Raw genomic sequence first — 14464 nt, forward strand, 5'->3', positions numbered from 1 at the left:
GCTTTCTTTTCAGCGCAATAAAACTAAGGACTCAAATGTGACTCAACACATTTCCTGTTGTAGGAAAGATGTTGCTAAGCTGGAACGGGTGCAGGGAAGGTTTACAAGGATGTCGGCTGGCAGGACTCGAGGGTCTGAGCTACAGGGAGAGGTTGATCAGGCTGGAGCTCAGGAGTTCCCTGCAGCTCAGGAGGATGAGGAGTGATCTTGTAGAAGTGTATAAAATCATGAGAGGAATAGTCAAGTCACATCAAGTTTATTTGTCACACGCACACACACGATGTGCAGTGAAATGAAAGTGGCAACGCCTGCACAAAAAGAATTACAGTTGCAGCATATATATTAAAGTTAATATAGAGAAGCCAAAATTTAGTCCCTGGAGTTATAATAGTTAACAGTCCTGATGGCCTGTGGGAAGAAACTTCGTCTCATCCTCTCCGTTTTCACAGCGTGACAGCGGAGGCGTTTGCCTGACCGTAGCAGCTGGAACAGTCCGTTACTGGGGTGGCAGGGGTCCCTCATAATCTAGACAATAGGTGCAGGAGAAGGCCATTCGGCCCTTCGAGCCAGCACCGCCATTCAATGTGATCATGGCTGATCATTCTCAATCAGTATCCCGTTCCTGCCTTCTCCCCATACCCCCAGACTCCGCTATCCTTAAGAGCTCTATCCAGCTCTCTCTTGAATGCATTCAGAGAATTGGCCTCCACTGCCTTCTGAGGCAGAGAATTCCACAGATTCACAACTCTCTGACTGAAAACGTTTTTCCTCTCTCAGTTCTAAATGGGCTACCCCTTATTCTTAAACTGTGGCCCCTTGTTCTGGACTGCCCCAACATTGGGAACATGTTTCCTGCCTCTAAAGTGTCCAATCCCTTAATAATCTTATATGTTTCGATAAGATCTCCTCTCATTCTTCTAAATTCCAGTGTATACAAGCCTAGTCGCTCCAGTCTTTCAACATATGACAATCCCGCCATTCAGGGAATTAACCTAGTAAACCTACGCTGCACGCCCTCAATAGCAATTGATCTACACCTCCTGATGTATAAGTCCTGCAGGGGGGCGAGTGTAGTTCCCATCGGGTAAACGCACAGAGTCTCTGGCCCAGAGAAGGGGAGTCAAGAACCAGAGTGCATAGGTGAAGGGGGATAGATTTTAGGAATCTATGGGGTAACCTTTTCACGCAAAGAGTGGTGGGTGTATGGAATGAGCTGCTGGAGGAGGTAATCGAGGCTGGGACTGTTGCAACGTTCAACAATGAAGGTATTTTTCACAAAATGCTGGAGTAACTCAGCAGGTTAGGCAGCATCTCAGGAGAGAAGGAATGGGTGACGTTTCGGGTCGAGACCCTTCTTCAACAATGAATGGCGGTGCTTGCTCGAAGGGCTAAATGGCCTCCTTCTGCACCTATTTTCTATGTTTCTGGGCACCATGTTATAGGAAAGAAGCTGAAAAGAGTACAGAGAAGATTTACGAGGATGTTTCCAGGACTCCAGGTTCTGAGCTACAGGGAGAGGTTGAGCAGGCTGGGTCTCTATTCCTTGGAGCGCAGGAGGATGAAGGCTGATCTTATAGAGATTTTCTGAAATCATGAGAGGAACAGATCGGGTAGACACACAGTATAAGAAAATAACTGCAGATGCTGGTACAAATCGAAGGTATTTATTCACAAAATGCGTGAGTAACTCACTCAGCAGGTCAGGCAGCATCTCAGGAGAGAAGGAATGGGCGACGTTTCGGGTCGAGACCCTTCTTCAGACTGATGTCAGGGGGGCGGGACAAAGGAAGGATATAGGTGGAGACAGGAAGATAGAGGGAGATCTGGGAAGGAGGAGGAGAAGAGAGGGACAGAGGAACTATCTAAAGTTGGAGAAGTCGATGTTCATACCACTGGGCTGCAAGCTGCCCAGGCGAAATATGAGGTGCTGTTCCTCCAATTTCCGGTGGGCCTCACTGGCACTGGAAGAGGCCCATGACAGAAAGGTCAGACTGGGAATGGGAGGGGGAGTTGAAGTGCTCGGCCACCGGGAGATCAGTTTGGCCAACGCGGACCAAGCACAGGTGTTGAGCGAAGCGATCGCCGAGCCTGCGCATGGTTTCGCCGATGTAAATAAGTTGACATCTGGAGCAGCGGATGCAATAGATGAGATTGGAGGAGAACCTCTGTTTCACCTGGAAAGACAGTTTGGGTCCTTGGATGGAGTTTTGTCCCGCCCCCCTGACATCAGTCTGAAGAAGGGTCTCGACCCGAAACATAACCCATTCCTTCTTTCCTGAGATGCTGCCTGACCTGCTGGGTATAGAAACATATAAAATTCTTAAGGGGTTGGAGAGGCTAGATGCGGGAAGATTGTTCCCAATGTTGGGGAAGTCCAGAACCAGGGGTCACAGCTTAAGGATAAGGGGGAAGTCTTTTAGGACCGAGATGAGGAAACATTTCTTCACACAGAGAGTGGTGAGGCTGTGGAATTCTCTGCCACAGAAGGTAGTTGAGGCCAGTTCATTGGCTATATTTAAGAGGGAGTTAGATGTGGCCCTTGTGGCTAAAGGGATCAGGGGGTATGGAGAGAAGGCAGGTACGGAATACTGAGTTGGATGATCAGCCATGATCATATTGAATGGCGGTGCAGGCTCGAAGGGCCGAATGGCCTACTCCTGCACCTATTTTCTATGTCTATGTTTCTATGTAGACATACAGTGTCTCTTGCCCATAGAAGGGGAATCAAGAACCTAAAGTCATAAGTTTAAGGTGGAGGGGAAAAAAATTAATAGGAATCTCAGGGGTAACTTTTTCACACAAAGGGTGGTGGGTCTATTGTGGCTTTGAAGTTGCGTTAGGTGCCATTTGACTGAAAGCCCCGAGGGGTGGGTTGCTCTTAGGTTCAAGACCTCCTTTATCTAAAAAAATAATCTTTTGTATGCGTGTGCTTTACTTCCACTGTTGTGTCCTGTTTCCTAGCTGGTTATGGAATTCTGTGGAGCTGGATCTGTCACGGATCTGGTCAAAAACACGAAAGGAAATGCTCTGAAGGAAGAATGGATCGCCTACATCTGTCGAGAGATACTACGGGTAGTTTACCGTTTTCTGAACCCTTTTCTACCGTTTTCTATTGCTATTTTTTCACCAAAATTTGTTGCAGTGTGCCTCCTCTTCAACCAAAAGATTTAGAAGGATGAGAGGAGATCTTATCGAAACGTATAAGATTATTAAGGGGTTGAACACGTTAGAGGCAGGAAACGTGTTCCCAATGTTGGGGGAGTCCAGAACAAGGGGCCACAAGGGGTCGGCCATTTAGAACGGAGATGAGGAGATAAGGGCGGTCACGGTGGCGCAGCGGTAGAGTTGCCACCTTACAGCGAATGCTGCGCCGGAGACTCAGGTTCGATCCTGACTACGGGTACTGTAATGTACGGAGTTTGCACGTTCTCCCCGTGATCTGCGTGGGTTTTCTCCGAGATCTTCGGTTTCCTCCCACACTCCAAAGACGTTCAGGTACGTAGGTTAATTGGCTTGGTAAACGTAAAAATTGTCCGTAGTGGGTATAGGATAGTGTTAATGTGCGGGGATCGCTGGGCGGCGCGGACCCGGTGAGCCGAAGAGCCTGTTTCTGCGCTCTATCTCTAAATCTAAAAAAATCTAAAAACTTTTTCAGTCAGAGAGCCGCAAATCTGTGGAATTCTCTGCCTCAAAAGGTAGTGGAGGCCAAGTCTCTGAATGCATTCAAGAGAGACTAGATAGAGCTCTTAAGGATAGCGGAGTCAGGGGGTATGGGGAGAAGGCAGGAACGGGGTACTGATTAAGAATGATCAGCCATGATCACATTGAATGGTGGTGTTGGCTTGAAGGGCCGAATGGCCTCCTCCTGCACCTATTGTCTATTGTCTATTGATATCTGTGAACATTTGGAACTAATGAGGGATCATGCTGTGTTGGCATTGAGGCATAAAATCTTAGCATTTAACTTTAAGTAATATTAATGAAGACATTTGGCCAGCTACATGGATAGGAAAGGATATGGGCCTAGTGTAGATGCATCTTGGTTGGTGTGGGCAAGTTGGGCCAAAGGCCTTCTTTGTGTGTTCTTTGACTCTCCATGTACCTAAATACAATGAAATGCTTTGTTTTACATACAACCTCTCATAGCTAATAGACACTAGTCCAGGCTTCCAAGTAATTGTTTCTCCTGTAACGGCGGCACAGCAGTAGAGTTGCTGCCTTCCAACGTCAGAGACCCGGGTTCGATCCTGACTTCGGGTGCTTGTCTGTACGTTCTCCCCGTGACCTGCGTGGGTTTTCTCCGAGATCTTTGGTTTCCTCCCACACTCCAAAGACGTGCAGGTTTGGCTTGGCCTAAATGTAAAATTGTCCCTAGTGTGTGTAGGATAGTGTTAATGTGCGGGGATCGCTGGTCGGCGCGGACCCGGTGGGCCGAAGGGCCTTATCTCTAAACTAAACTAAACTAATGCTCGCTTGCCTCGAGTTGTATTTATTCTCAATAATTGCTAATGGAAGGAAAATGAAGCAAGAGGAAGGATCTTTGTCAGTTAAAATAACATTGCAGAGACAGAAAGAGAAACCCACCCAGTTCACGTTCAATATTATCTTAACTTTAAACAGTTAAAGTTCATTCCTTATCACTGCTGATTCTGCCGTTCCTTGATATTTGAACTGAGGGAGCCTTTGCTTTTGGCCATGTCAGCTTTCAGTTGCAATGATTTCTAAACTAATTTCAAGGTATTGAAGTGTCATTAAAGACTTTATGTACATGACCTTATTATGTGTAGAATTATCTATCAATATCAATTTGCTGCAGCAATTCTTTTTAAGAGTCCCAGTTTTTACCAAAATCCAGAAAGGAAATCCATGAAGGAAATTGAAAGGTCGACAAATGTGCTTTTGGCTGTGTACCAGAACACAGAAATTCATTTGAAATACCAAGGCAGCGTTTTACAATCTCTGCTGTGTTCCAGCTTCTAGATAACCGGATTCTGATCAAGGGCTAGGAATAAAACCTTGCAGATACTGGTTAAAATCGAAGGTAGATACACAATGCTGGAGTAACACAGCCGGTCAGGCAGCATCTCGGGAGAGAAGGAATGGGTGACGTTTCGAGTTTCGGGTCGAGACCCTTCTTCAGACTTTCGACCTGAAACGTCACCCATTCCTTCTCTCCCGAGATGCTGCCTGACCCACTGAGTTAGACAATAGACAATAGGTGCAGGAGGAGGCCATTCGGCCCTTTGAGCCAGCACCGCCATTCAATGTGATCATGGCTGATCATTCTCAATCAGTACCCCATTCCTGCCTTCTCCCCATACCCCCTGACTCCGCTATCCTTAAGAACTCTATCTCGCTCTCTCTTGAATGCATTCAGATAATTGGCCTCCTCTGCCTTCTGAGGCAGAGAATTCCACAGATTCTCAACTCTCTGACTGAAAATGTTTTTCCTCATCTCTGTTCTAAATGGCCTACCCCTTATTCTTAAACTGTGGCCCCTTGTTCTGGACTCCCCCAACATTGGGAACGTGTTTCCTGCCTCTAACATGTCCAACCCCTTAATAATCTTATACGTTTCGATAAGATCTCCTCTCATCCTTCTAAATTCCAGTGTATACAAGCCTAGTCGCTCCAGTCTTTCAACATATGACAGTCCCGCCATTCCTGGAATTAACCTAGTAAACCTACGCTGCACGCCCTCAATAGCAAAAATATCCTTCCTCAAATTTGGAGACCAAAACTGCACACTGTACTCCAGGTGCGGTCTCACTAGGGCCCTGTACAACTGTAGAAGGACCTCTTTGCTCCTATACTCAACTCCAGCATTGTGTGTCTACCTTCTGATCAAGGGCTTGTTACTGAAAGCTATGTTCACTTTTTATTACAAATGTCTGACTCTATCAGATACTAATTCCAAAAGGGCTTTGTTCAAAATGTGTTGATTATAATTGAGCATTAGAGTACACAGTGAATCTTATGGACAACAAAGAAGCCCTTGTGCCTGTTTCTGTTCATACTTCATAAGCGATAGGAGCTGAATTAGGCCATTCGGCCCATCATGTCTACTCTGCCATTTAATCATGACCGATCTATCTTTCCCTCACAACCTCATTCTCCTGCCTTCTCCCCATAATGCCTGACACCCATACTAATCAAGAATCTAGCTATCTCTGCCTTAAAAATATCCACTGACTTGGCCTCCAAAGAATTCCACACATTCACCACCCTCTGACTAAAGAAATTCCTCCTCATCTCCTTCCTAAAGGGACGTCCTTTTATCTTGAAGCTGTGACCACTGGTCCTAGACTCTCCCACTAGTGGAAACATCCTCTCCACATCCACTCCATCCGGTTATCTAATTAGTCCTAATCCTCAGCTGTTTTCCCCATTTCTTTTAAAAGGCAACATTTTCCCATAAGAGATTGAGTTCCTTTTGGAGTAGTGCTATTGAATACATTTCCATACCCTTTTGAGGGCTGTGCATTCCAGCACATGTTTTCTTTGATCTCCCTGGCATTTTTCCCTAATTGCCTTAAATCTATGTAGAAATAAGGAAGAGCAGGTTTCAAAAACAAAGTGCAAGAGAACCTCAGTGGATCAGAGAGCTTCCCTGGAGAACAAAGAGAGGTGATGTTTCAGGTCGAGACCCTTCAGGATGGGCGCTGATCCAAAACGTCACCTATCCATGTTCCCCAGGGTTGCTGTCTGACCCGTTGAGTTACACCAGCACTTAGATTTAAGGGGGGGGGGGGGGGGGGGGGGGAGAAAAGTGCTGGAGTAACTCAGCAGATCAGACAGCAGCCATGGAGCACATGGAAAGGTGGTGCTTTGGGTCGAGACCCTTCGTCCGAAAAATTCTTCCATTATTAGTATCAGAAAATAACTGCAGATGTTGGTACAAATCGAACGTGTTTATTCACAAAATGCTGGAGTAACTCAGCAGGTCAGGCAGCATCTCAGGAGAGAAGGAATGGGTGACGTTTCGGGTCGAGACCCTTCTTCAGACTGATTAGTATAGATTAGTTAGAAGATACAACGCAGAAACAAGCCCTTTGGCCCATGGAGTCTGCGCCAACCAGTGATCCCCATACACGAACACTATCCTCAACATCAGGCACAATTTATAATCTGTATCGAAGCCAAATAACCTACAAACCCGCACGTCTTTGGAGTGTAGGACGAAACCGGAGCACCCGGGGAAACCCATACAGTCCCTGGGAGGAGGTACAAACTGTATAGACAACACCCGCAGTCAGGATGGAACCCGGGGCTCTGGCGCTGTGAGGCAGCAGCTCTACCACCATGCCGCCCCATAGAAAGGGTTGCCCGTCCTGGGGCTTGAACCCATGACCCTGAGATTGAGTCTCGTGCTCTACCGGCCAAACTAGCCAAGCTGTTCGTTTTGTGAAGCACAGTAGGTAAAATATACACCGATCAACCAAAACATTATGACCTGATGAGACCCTTCGTCCGATAAATTCTTCCATTATTAGTATCAGAAAATAACTGCAGATGTTGGTGTTTATTCACAAAATGCTGGAGTAACTCAGCCCAAAACATGACACCCATCTGCATAATATGCTGTTGGTCCTCCGTGTGCAGCCCCACACGCAGCAGGGTGCGATGCACTGTGTATTGTGACACATTCCTCCCGTGACCACCATTAACTTATCTTCTGTGACTTGTGCCACAGTCGACCTTCTGTCGGTTTGGACCAGACGGGATAGCCTTCGTTGCCCTCGCGCATCGATGAGCCTTGGGCGCCCAACACCCTTCCTTTCGCCGGTTTGTGGTTTGTCCCTCCTCGGACCACTGTCGGTCGGTACTCACCACTGCTGACCGGGAGCACCCCACAAGATTTGCCGTTTCAGAGATGCTCTGACCCAGTCGTCTGGCCAGAACAATTTGGCCCTTGTCAAAGTCGCTCAGGTCTTTACTCCTGCCCATTTTTCCTGCATCCAACACGTCAACTTCAAGAACTGACTGTTCACTTGCTACCTAATATATCCCACCCCTTGACAGGTGCCATTGTAACAAGTTAATCAATGTTATTCACTTTGCCTGTCAGTGGTCATAATGTTTTGGCTGATCGGTGTATGTTTAGTACTGTTAATATTTATTTGTTTTATTTTTCTTTGTCTCTTGTACAGGGCCTAACTCACCTTCATGCGCACAAAGTTATTCACAGAGACATCAAGGGACAGAATGTGCTCCTGACAGAAAATGCTGAAGTCAAGCTCGGTAAGTCCCAAGCTATTTGGTTGGCCTATTGAATAAATATACCAAAGCTTAATTTCCAGCTCTTTTATAGATTTGCCAATATAATCAGAATCAGAATAACCTTTATTGTCATCCAAATAAACAAGTCTTTGGACGAAATTCTGTCACCCACAGTCCAACAATAAGAGCAATAAAAATAAGCAATAACACAATCACAAACCAACACAAAACAAAAAAAAGAAACACGCATCACAGTGAGTCTCCTCTAGTCACCTCCTCACTGTGATGGAAGGCCAGAATGTCTTTTCTCTTCCCCTGCCGTCTTCTCCCACGGTCAGGCTGTTGAAGTTGCCACGTTCCAGGCCGCGCCGGACGGTGAAAGGTCCGCAGCGGGCGACCCATGCCCCGTGATCCGGGGCGGGTGAAGACGCTGCCGCTGCACGTCGGGGCGGTCGTGGCTCCCGACATTGAAGCCCCCGCCAGGCGGAGAACAATCCCGCGGCCTATTTCAGGGCGCGCCGGACGGTGAAAGGTCCACAGCGGGCCGACCCAAGCCCCGCGATTCACGATGTAAATAAAGTATTCTAAGAACTGATCTCCCCATGTGCACGTGTTGTTAACCACTGTGTAGAAAGAACCAGCAAATGTATAATTTATACCGAAGATGGACACAAAATGCTGGAGTAACTCAGCAGGCGGCACGGTGGCGCAGCGGTAGAGTTGCCGCCTTACAGCGAATGCAGCGCCGGAGACCCGGATTCCATCCCGACTACGGGCGCCGTCTGTACGGAGTTTGTACGTTCTCCCCGTGACCTGCGTGGGTTTTCTCCGAGATCTTCGTTTTCCTCCCACACTCCAAAGACATGCAGGTTTGTAGGTTAATTGACTGGGTAAATGTAAAAATTGTTCCTAGTGTGTGTAGGATAGTGTTAATGTGCGGGGATCGCTGGGCGGCGCGCACTCGGTGGGCTAAAGGGCCTGTTTCCGCGCTGTATCTCTAAATCTAAAATCTAAAAAAAGGTCAGGCAGCATCTGGGGGGGGAAAAGAATAGGTCGGTTTAGAGATACAGGGCGGAAACAGGCCCACCGGGTCGGCGCCGCCCAGCGATCCCCGCACATTAATACTATCCTATACCCACAAGCGACAATTTTTACATTTACCAAGCCAATTAACCTACAAACCTGCACGTCTTTGGAGTGTGGGAGGAAACCAAAGATCTCGGAGAAAACCCACGGTGAGAACGTACAAACTCCGTACAGACAGCACCCGTAGTCGGGATGGAACCCGGGTCTCCGGCGCTGCATTCACTGTAAGGCAGCAACTCTACCGCTGCGCCACCGTGACGGCCCTAGGTGACGCTTCTTCAAACAAAAAACAGTGCTGGAGGAACTCAATGGGTGTAGGATTAGTGTAAATGGATGGTCGATGTGGACCAAAAGGTTTGTTTCTGTGCTGTTTCTTCCTACAATTGTCTTTGGGGGGAAATGGTGCTTCGGAAGGGATATGAGGGTCAGCATATTGGTCTGTGAAGTTCAGACTAAACCATGAGTAGCCTCTGACTGTCTTGGATACGTGTGTGCGTGTGCGTGTTTGGACAGTAATTTGCTCTCGGCAGTTGCCATAGCAATATTAACTTGAGTGCAGTGAGGTCAAATAGATTTATAAAAAAGGGAGCAATTTCCAATTTCATCGTAAAAGCAAGGGAAACGACTAGTCAGTTAGACCCAATGTTAAAATGTGTAGGAAAAAAACTGCACATGCTGGATAAAATCGAAGGTAGACACAAGACAGAGCTGGATAGAGCTCCGGATAGCGGAGTCAGGGGGTATGGGGAAAAGGCAGGAACGGGGTACTGATTGAGAATGATCAGCCATGATCACATTGAATGGCGGTGCTGGCTCAAAGGGCCGAATGGCCTCCTCCTGCACCTATTGTCTATTGTCTAAAATGCTGGAGTAACTCAGCGGGTTAGGCAGCATCTTGGAAGAGAAGGAATGCGTGAGGTTTTGGGTTGAGACCAGTCTGAAGAAGGGTCTCGACCCCAAACATCACCCATTCCTTCTCTCCCGAGATGCTGCCTGACCCGCTGAGTTACTCCAGCATTTTGTGTCTGCCTTAGAGCTAACGTTAAGTGCTTAAGAGCTGTACGAAGAATAAGATGGCAGTAGAAAACTAACAAATTCATATAAACATAAAGAAAAGGTGCAGGAGTAGGCCATTCGACCCTTCGTGCCAGCATTCAATATGATTATGGCTGTCATCAAAAATCAGTACCCTATTCCTGGCTTCTCCCCATTTTCCTTGATTCCTTAAGCCCCAAGAGCCTAACTCTAATCTGACCAAATCTAACTCTGACAGAATCTAACTCTGTCTTGAATACACAATGTAATTCAGTAAAGGGATTTTTTGTGGGCAATTGTTCACACGATGGGCAAGTGGTAATCCAGAGACATGGGCTGGTTAAAGATGTCAGGGTTCGAATTTCACTCCTGCATTAAATTTTGTTAAACAGTCTGAATTTTTTTTTAACTTATCCGCAGCAGTGACTAGGTTACATAGAAACGTAGGTGCAGGAGGAGGCCATTTGGCCCTTCGAGGCAGCACCGCCATTCATTGTGATCACGGCTGATCATCCACAATCATTAACCCGTGCCTGCCTTCTCCCCATATCCCTTGATTCCACTAGCCCCTAGAGCTCTATCTGACTCTCTTTTAAATTCAACCAGTGAATTGGCCTCCACTGCCTTCAGTGGCAGAGAATTCCACAATTTCACAACTCTCTGGGTGAAAAGGTTTTTTCTCACCTCAGTTTTAAATGGCCTCCCCTTTATTCTTAGACTGTGGCCCCTGGTTCTGGACTCCCCCAACATTGGGAACGTTTTTCCTGCATCTAGCTTGTCCAGTCCTTTTATAATTTTATCTGTTTCTATAATAAGATCCCCTCTCATCCTTCTAAATTCCAGTGAGTACAAGCCCAGTCTTTCCAATCGTTCCTCATATGACAGTCCCGCCATACCGGGGATTAACCTGGTGAACCTACGCTGCACTGCCTCAATAGCAAGGAGGTCCTTCCTCAAATTAGGAGACCAAAACTGCACACAGTACTCCAGATGCGGTCTCACCAGGGCCCTGTACAACTGCAGAAGGACCTCTTTACTCCGATACTCAAATTGTGAGAATTCTTTGTTCAAGACAAAGGAAACCTTCCTTGCTCGTCTGCCCTAAATGGGACATAAGGAATTGCTGGTGCAGGAATCTTAAACAAAAAACAGTGTTGGAGGAACTCAGTGGGTCAGGCAGCATCTGAGAAGAGAATGATCATTTGGTTGGGACCCTTCAGGCTGCCCTATGCCCGCGTTTGACCAGCGTTTGATGGCTCTGGGCCTGCGCTCGCTGGACGAGGGGGGAACCTTATTGAATCTTACCCAATGGTCAAAGGCCTGGATAGAGTGGATGTGGAGAGGATGTTTCCACTAGTGGGAGAGTCTAGAACCAGAGGGCACAGCCTCAGGATGAAAGGACGTACCTTTAGAAAAGCGATAGTCATAGGATGATGAATCTGTGGAATTCATTGCCACAGACGGCAGTGGAGGCCATGTCAGTGGATATTTTTAAGGCAGAGATTCGTGATTAGTATGAGTGTCGGGTTATGGGGAGAAGGCAGGAGAATGGGGTGGAGAGGGAAAGATCGATCAGCCATGGTCGAACGGCAGAGCAGACTTAATGGGCCAAATGTCCTACTTCTACTTCACCTATCCTTGTTCGCCAATGATGCTACCTGACCCACTGAGTTTCACCAGTGCTTTGTGTGGTTTCTTTTTCTAAACCAGCAGCTGCAGTTCCCTGTGTCTCCAATAGAAAGGACAAGTTTGGGTCTGCTGCTTAACATTTTGGAAGATGGGGGGGCCATGTGCATCTTTTTGACAACAAGCAGGACTAGTCCAATCTGGCCGATCATTGTTCCATCAGTCAATGTTGAACCAGCAAAGTCATGGAAGGGTTTGGCAGGGACGCTCTTCTCTGTAACCCCCACAGAGGGCGCTCTGTGTGGGGTATCCACGATCAAAAGTCACCAGTGAAGGGAAATAACTGCAGATGCTGGTACAAATCGAAGGTACGCTGGAGTAACTCAGCAATAGACAATAGGTGCAGGAGGAGGCCATTCGGCCCTTCGAGCCAGCACCGCCATTCAATGAGATCATGGCTGATCATTCTCAATCAGTACCCCGTTCCTGCCTTCTTCCCATACCCCCTGACTCCGCTATCCTTAAGAGCTCTATCTAGCTCTCTCTTGAATGTATTCAGAGAATTGGCCCCCACTGCCTTCTGAGGCAGAGAATTCCACAGATTTATAACTGACTGAAAAAGTTCTAAATGGCCTACCCCTTATTCTTAAACTGTGGCCCCTTGTTCTGGACTCCCCCAACATCGGTGGTGCGGCGGTAGAGTTGCTGCCTTACAGCGAATGCAGCGCCGGAGACTCAGGTTCGATCCTGTCTACGGGCGCCGTCTGTACGGAGTTTGTATGTTCTCCCCGTGACCTGCGTGGGTTTTCTCCGAGATCTTCAGTTTCCTCCCACACTCCAAAGACGTACAGGTATGTAGGTTAATTGACTGGGTAAATGTAAAAATTGTCCCTAGTGTGTGTAGGGTAGTGTTAATGTGCGGGGATCGCTGGGCGGCACGGACTCGGTGGGCCGAAGGGCCTGTTTCCGCGCTGTATCTCTAAATCTAAATCTCTAAAACATCTCTAAAACATCGGGAACATGTTTCCTGCCTCTAACGTGTACAACCCTTTAATAATCTTATATGTTTCAATAAGATCCTTCTAAATCCTTCTAAATTCCAGTCATCCTTTTAAATTCCAACAGGTCATGCACAGCAGGTCAGCAGGTCTGAAGAAGGGTCTCGACCCGAAACGTCACCCATTCCCTCTCTCCTACATGCTGCCTGTCCTGCTGAGTTACTCCAGCATTTTGTGATACCATCAAAAGTTACCAGATCTCCTTTCACTTTGGGTCTCGACCCGAAACGTCACCCGTTCCTCCTCTTTCCAGACATGCTGCCTGTCCCGCTGAGTTACTCCAGCTTTTTGTTTTGCGTCTGTCTTCGGGTTTAATCCAGCATCTGCAGTTCCTTCCTACACAGCCTTGATCTGATTTGGACATGAGTGGTGCTGCACGTGACATGAACAGGATCTCAGCGAGCCAAGCAGCATCTGTGGAGGAGGAGATGGCCAGATGATGTTTTTCCTCCTCTTAGTCACGTGGATAGGCAGGGAGAGGAGGGATGTGTAGGAGGGAACTGCAGATGCTGGTTAATCCACAGATGCTGCCTGTCCCACTGAGTCACTCCAACATTTTGTGTCTACAGGGAAAGGAGGGACACGGATCTTGTGCAGGTAGATGAGATTAGTTTATTCACAAAATGCTGGAGTAACTCAGCAGGTCAGGCAGCATCTCGGGAGAGAAGGAATGGGTGACGTTTCGGGTCGAGACTCTTCTTCAGACTGATGTCAGGGGGGCGGGACAAAGGAAGGATATAGGTGGAGACAGGAAGATAGAGGGAGATCTGGGAAGGAGGAGGGGAAGGGAGGGACAGAGGAACTATCTAAAGTTGGAGAAGTCGACGTTCATACCACCGGGCTGCAAACTGCCCAGGCGAAATATGAGGTGCTGTTCCTCCAATTTCCGGTGGGCCTCACTATGGAGGAGGCCCATGACAGAAAGGTCAGACTGGGAATGGGAGGTGGAGTTAAAGTGCTAAAGTGAGATTAGTTTATCTTCCTCTTCTTGCGTCTGAGGCAGCAGAGGTTATGTGAAGCCCTCCAGGCGCTGTAGCCAGTGCAATGCGCTGTTGTCGAGGGCCGTGAGGTCTACCCCTCCACCATGGGGACGGAGGACAGTGCGTTTGAGAATGCCGCGCTGCGCTGTTTGCTGGTCTGCTCCACACACACGCGTGCAGGCTGCTGACGGACGCAACCCCCAACGATGCACGTTGGCATTGAACCGGCCGACCCCTGTGTGGAGCCGGTTCAGGGCGACCCACTCTTGACATCGTGTTTTGCACAGACATTGCGGGCTAACTGGCCTGTTCGTGTGCTGTACTGTTCTATGTTCCTGCATAGATAGGGTTGGGTGGCACATTGGCAGAGCTGCTGCCTTATAGCGTCAGAGACCCGAGTTTGATCCCGTCTGTACGGAGTTTGTACGTTCTCCCTGTGACCATGTGGGTTTTCTCCGG

General features: G+C 47.8%; 1 protein-coding gene across 1 annotated transcript in view; it reads left to right on the plus strand.

The window, feature by feature from the left end:
* Positions 1-14464, plus strand: part of LOC144609331 (mitogen-activated protein kinase kinase kinase kinase 4-like) — a 193425-nt gene that overhangs the window by 139111 nt on the left and 39850 nt on the right. Inside the window, exons 5-6 of the mRNA XM_078427755.1 lie at positions 2962-3072; positions 8151-8241. Of these exons, the coding sequence (XP_078283881.1) occupies positions 2962-3072; positions 8151-8241 (202 nt within the window). The remainder of the gene's footprint in view (positions 1-2961; positions 3073-8150; positions 8242-14464) is intronic.

This window comes from Rhinoraja longicauda, chromosome 34, assembly GCF_053455715.1.
Source record: "Rhinoraja longicauda isolate Sanriku21f chromosome 34, sRhiLon1.1, whole genome shotgun sequence".
In the NCBI taxonomy this organism is placed as follows: Eukaryota; Metazoa; Chordata; class Chondrichthyes; order Rajiformes; family Arhynchobatidae; genus Rhinoraja; species Rhinoraja longicauda.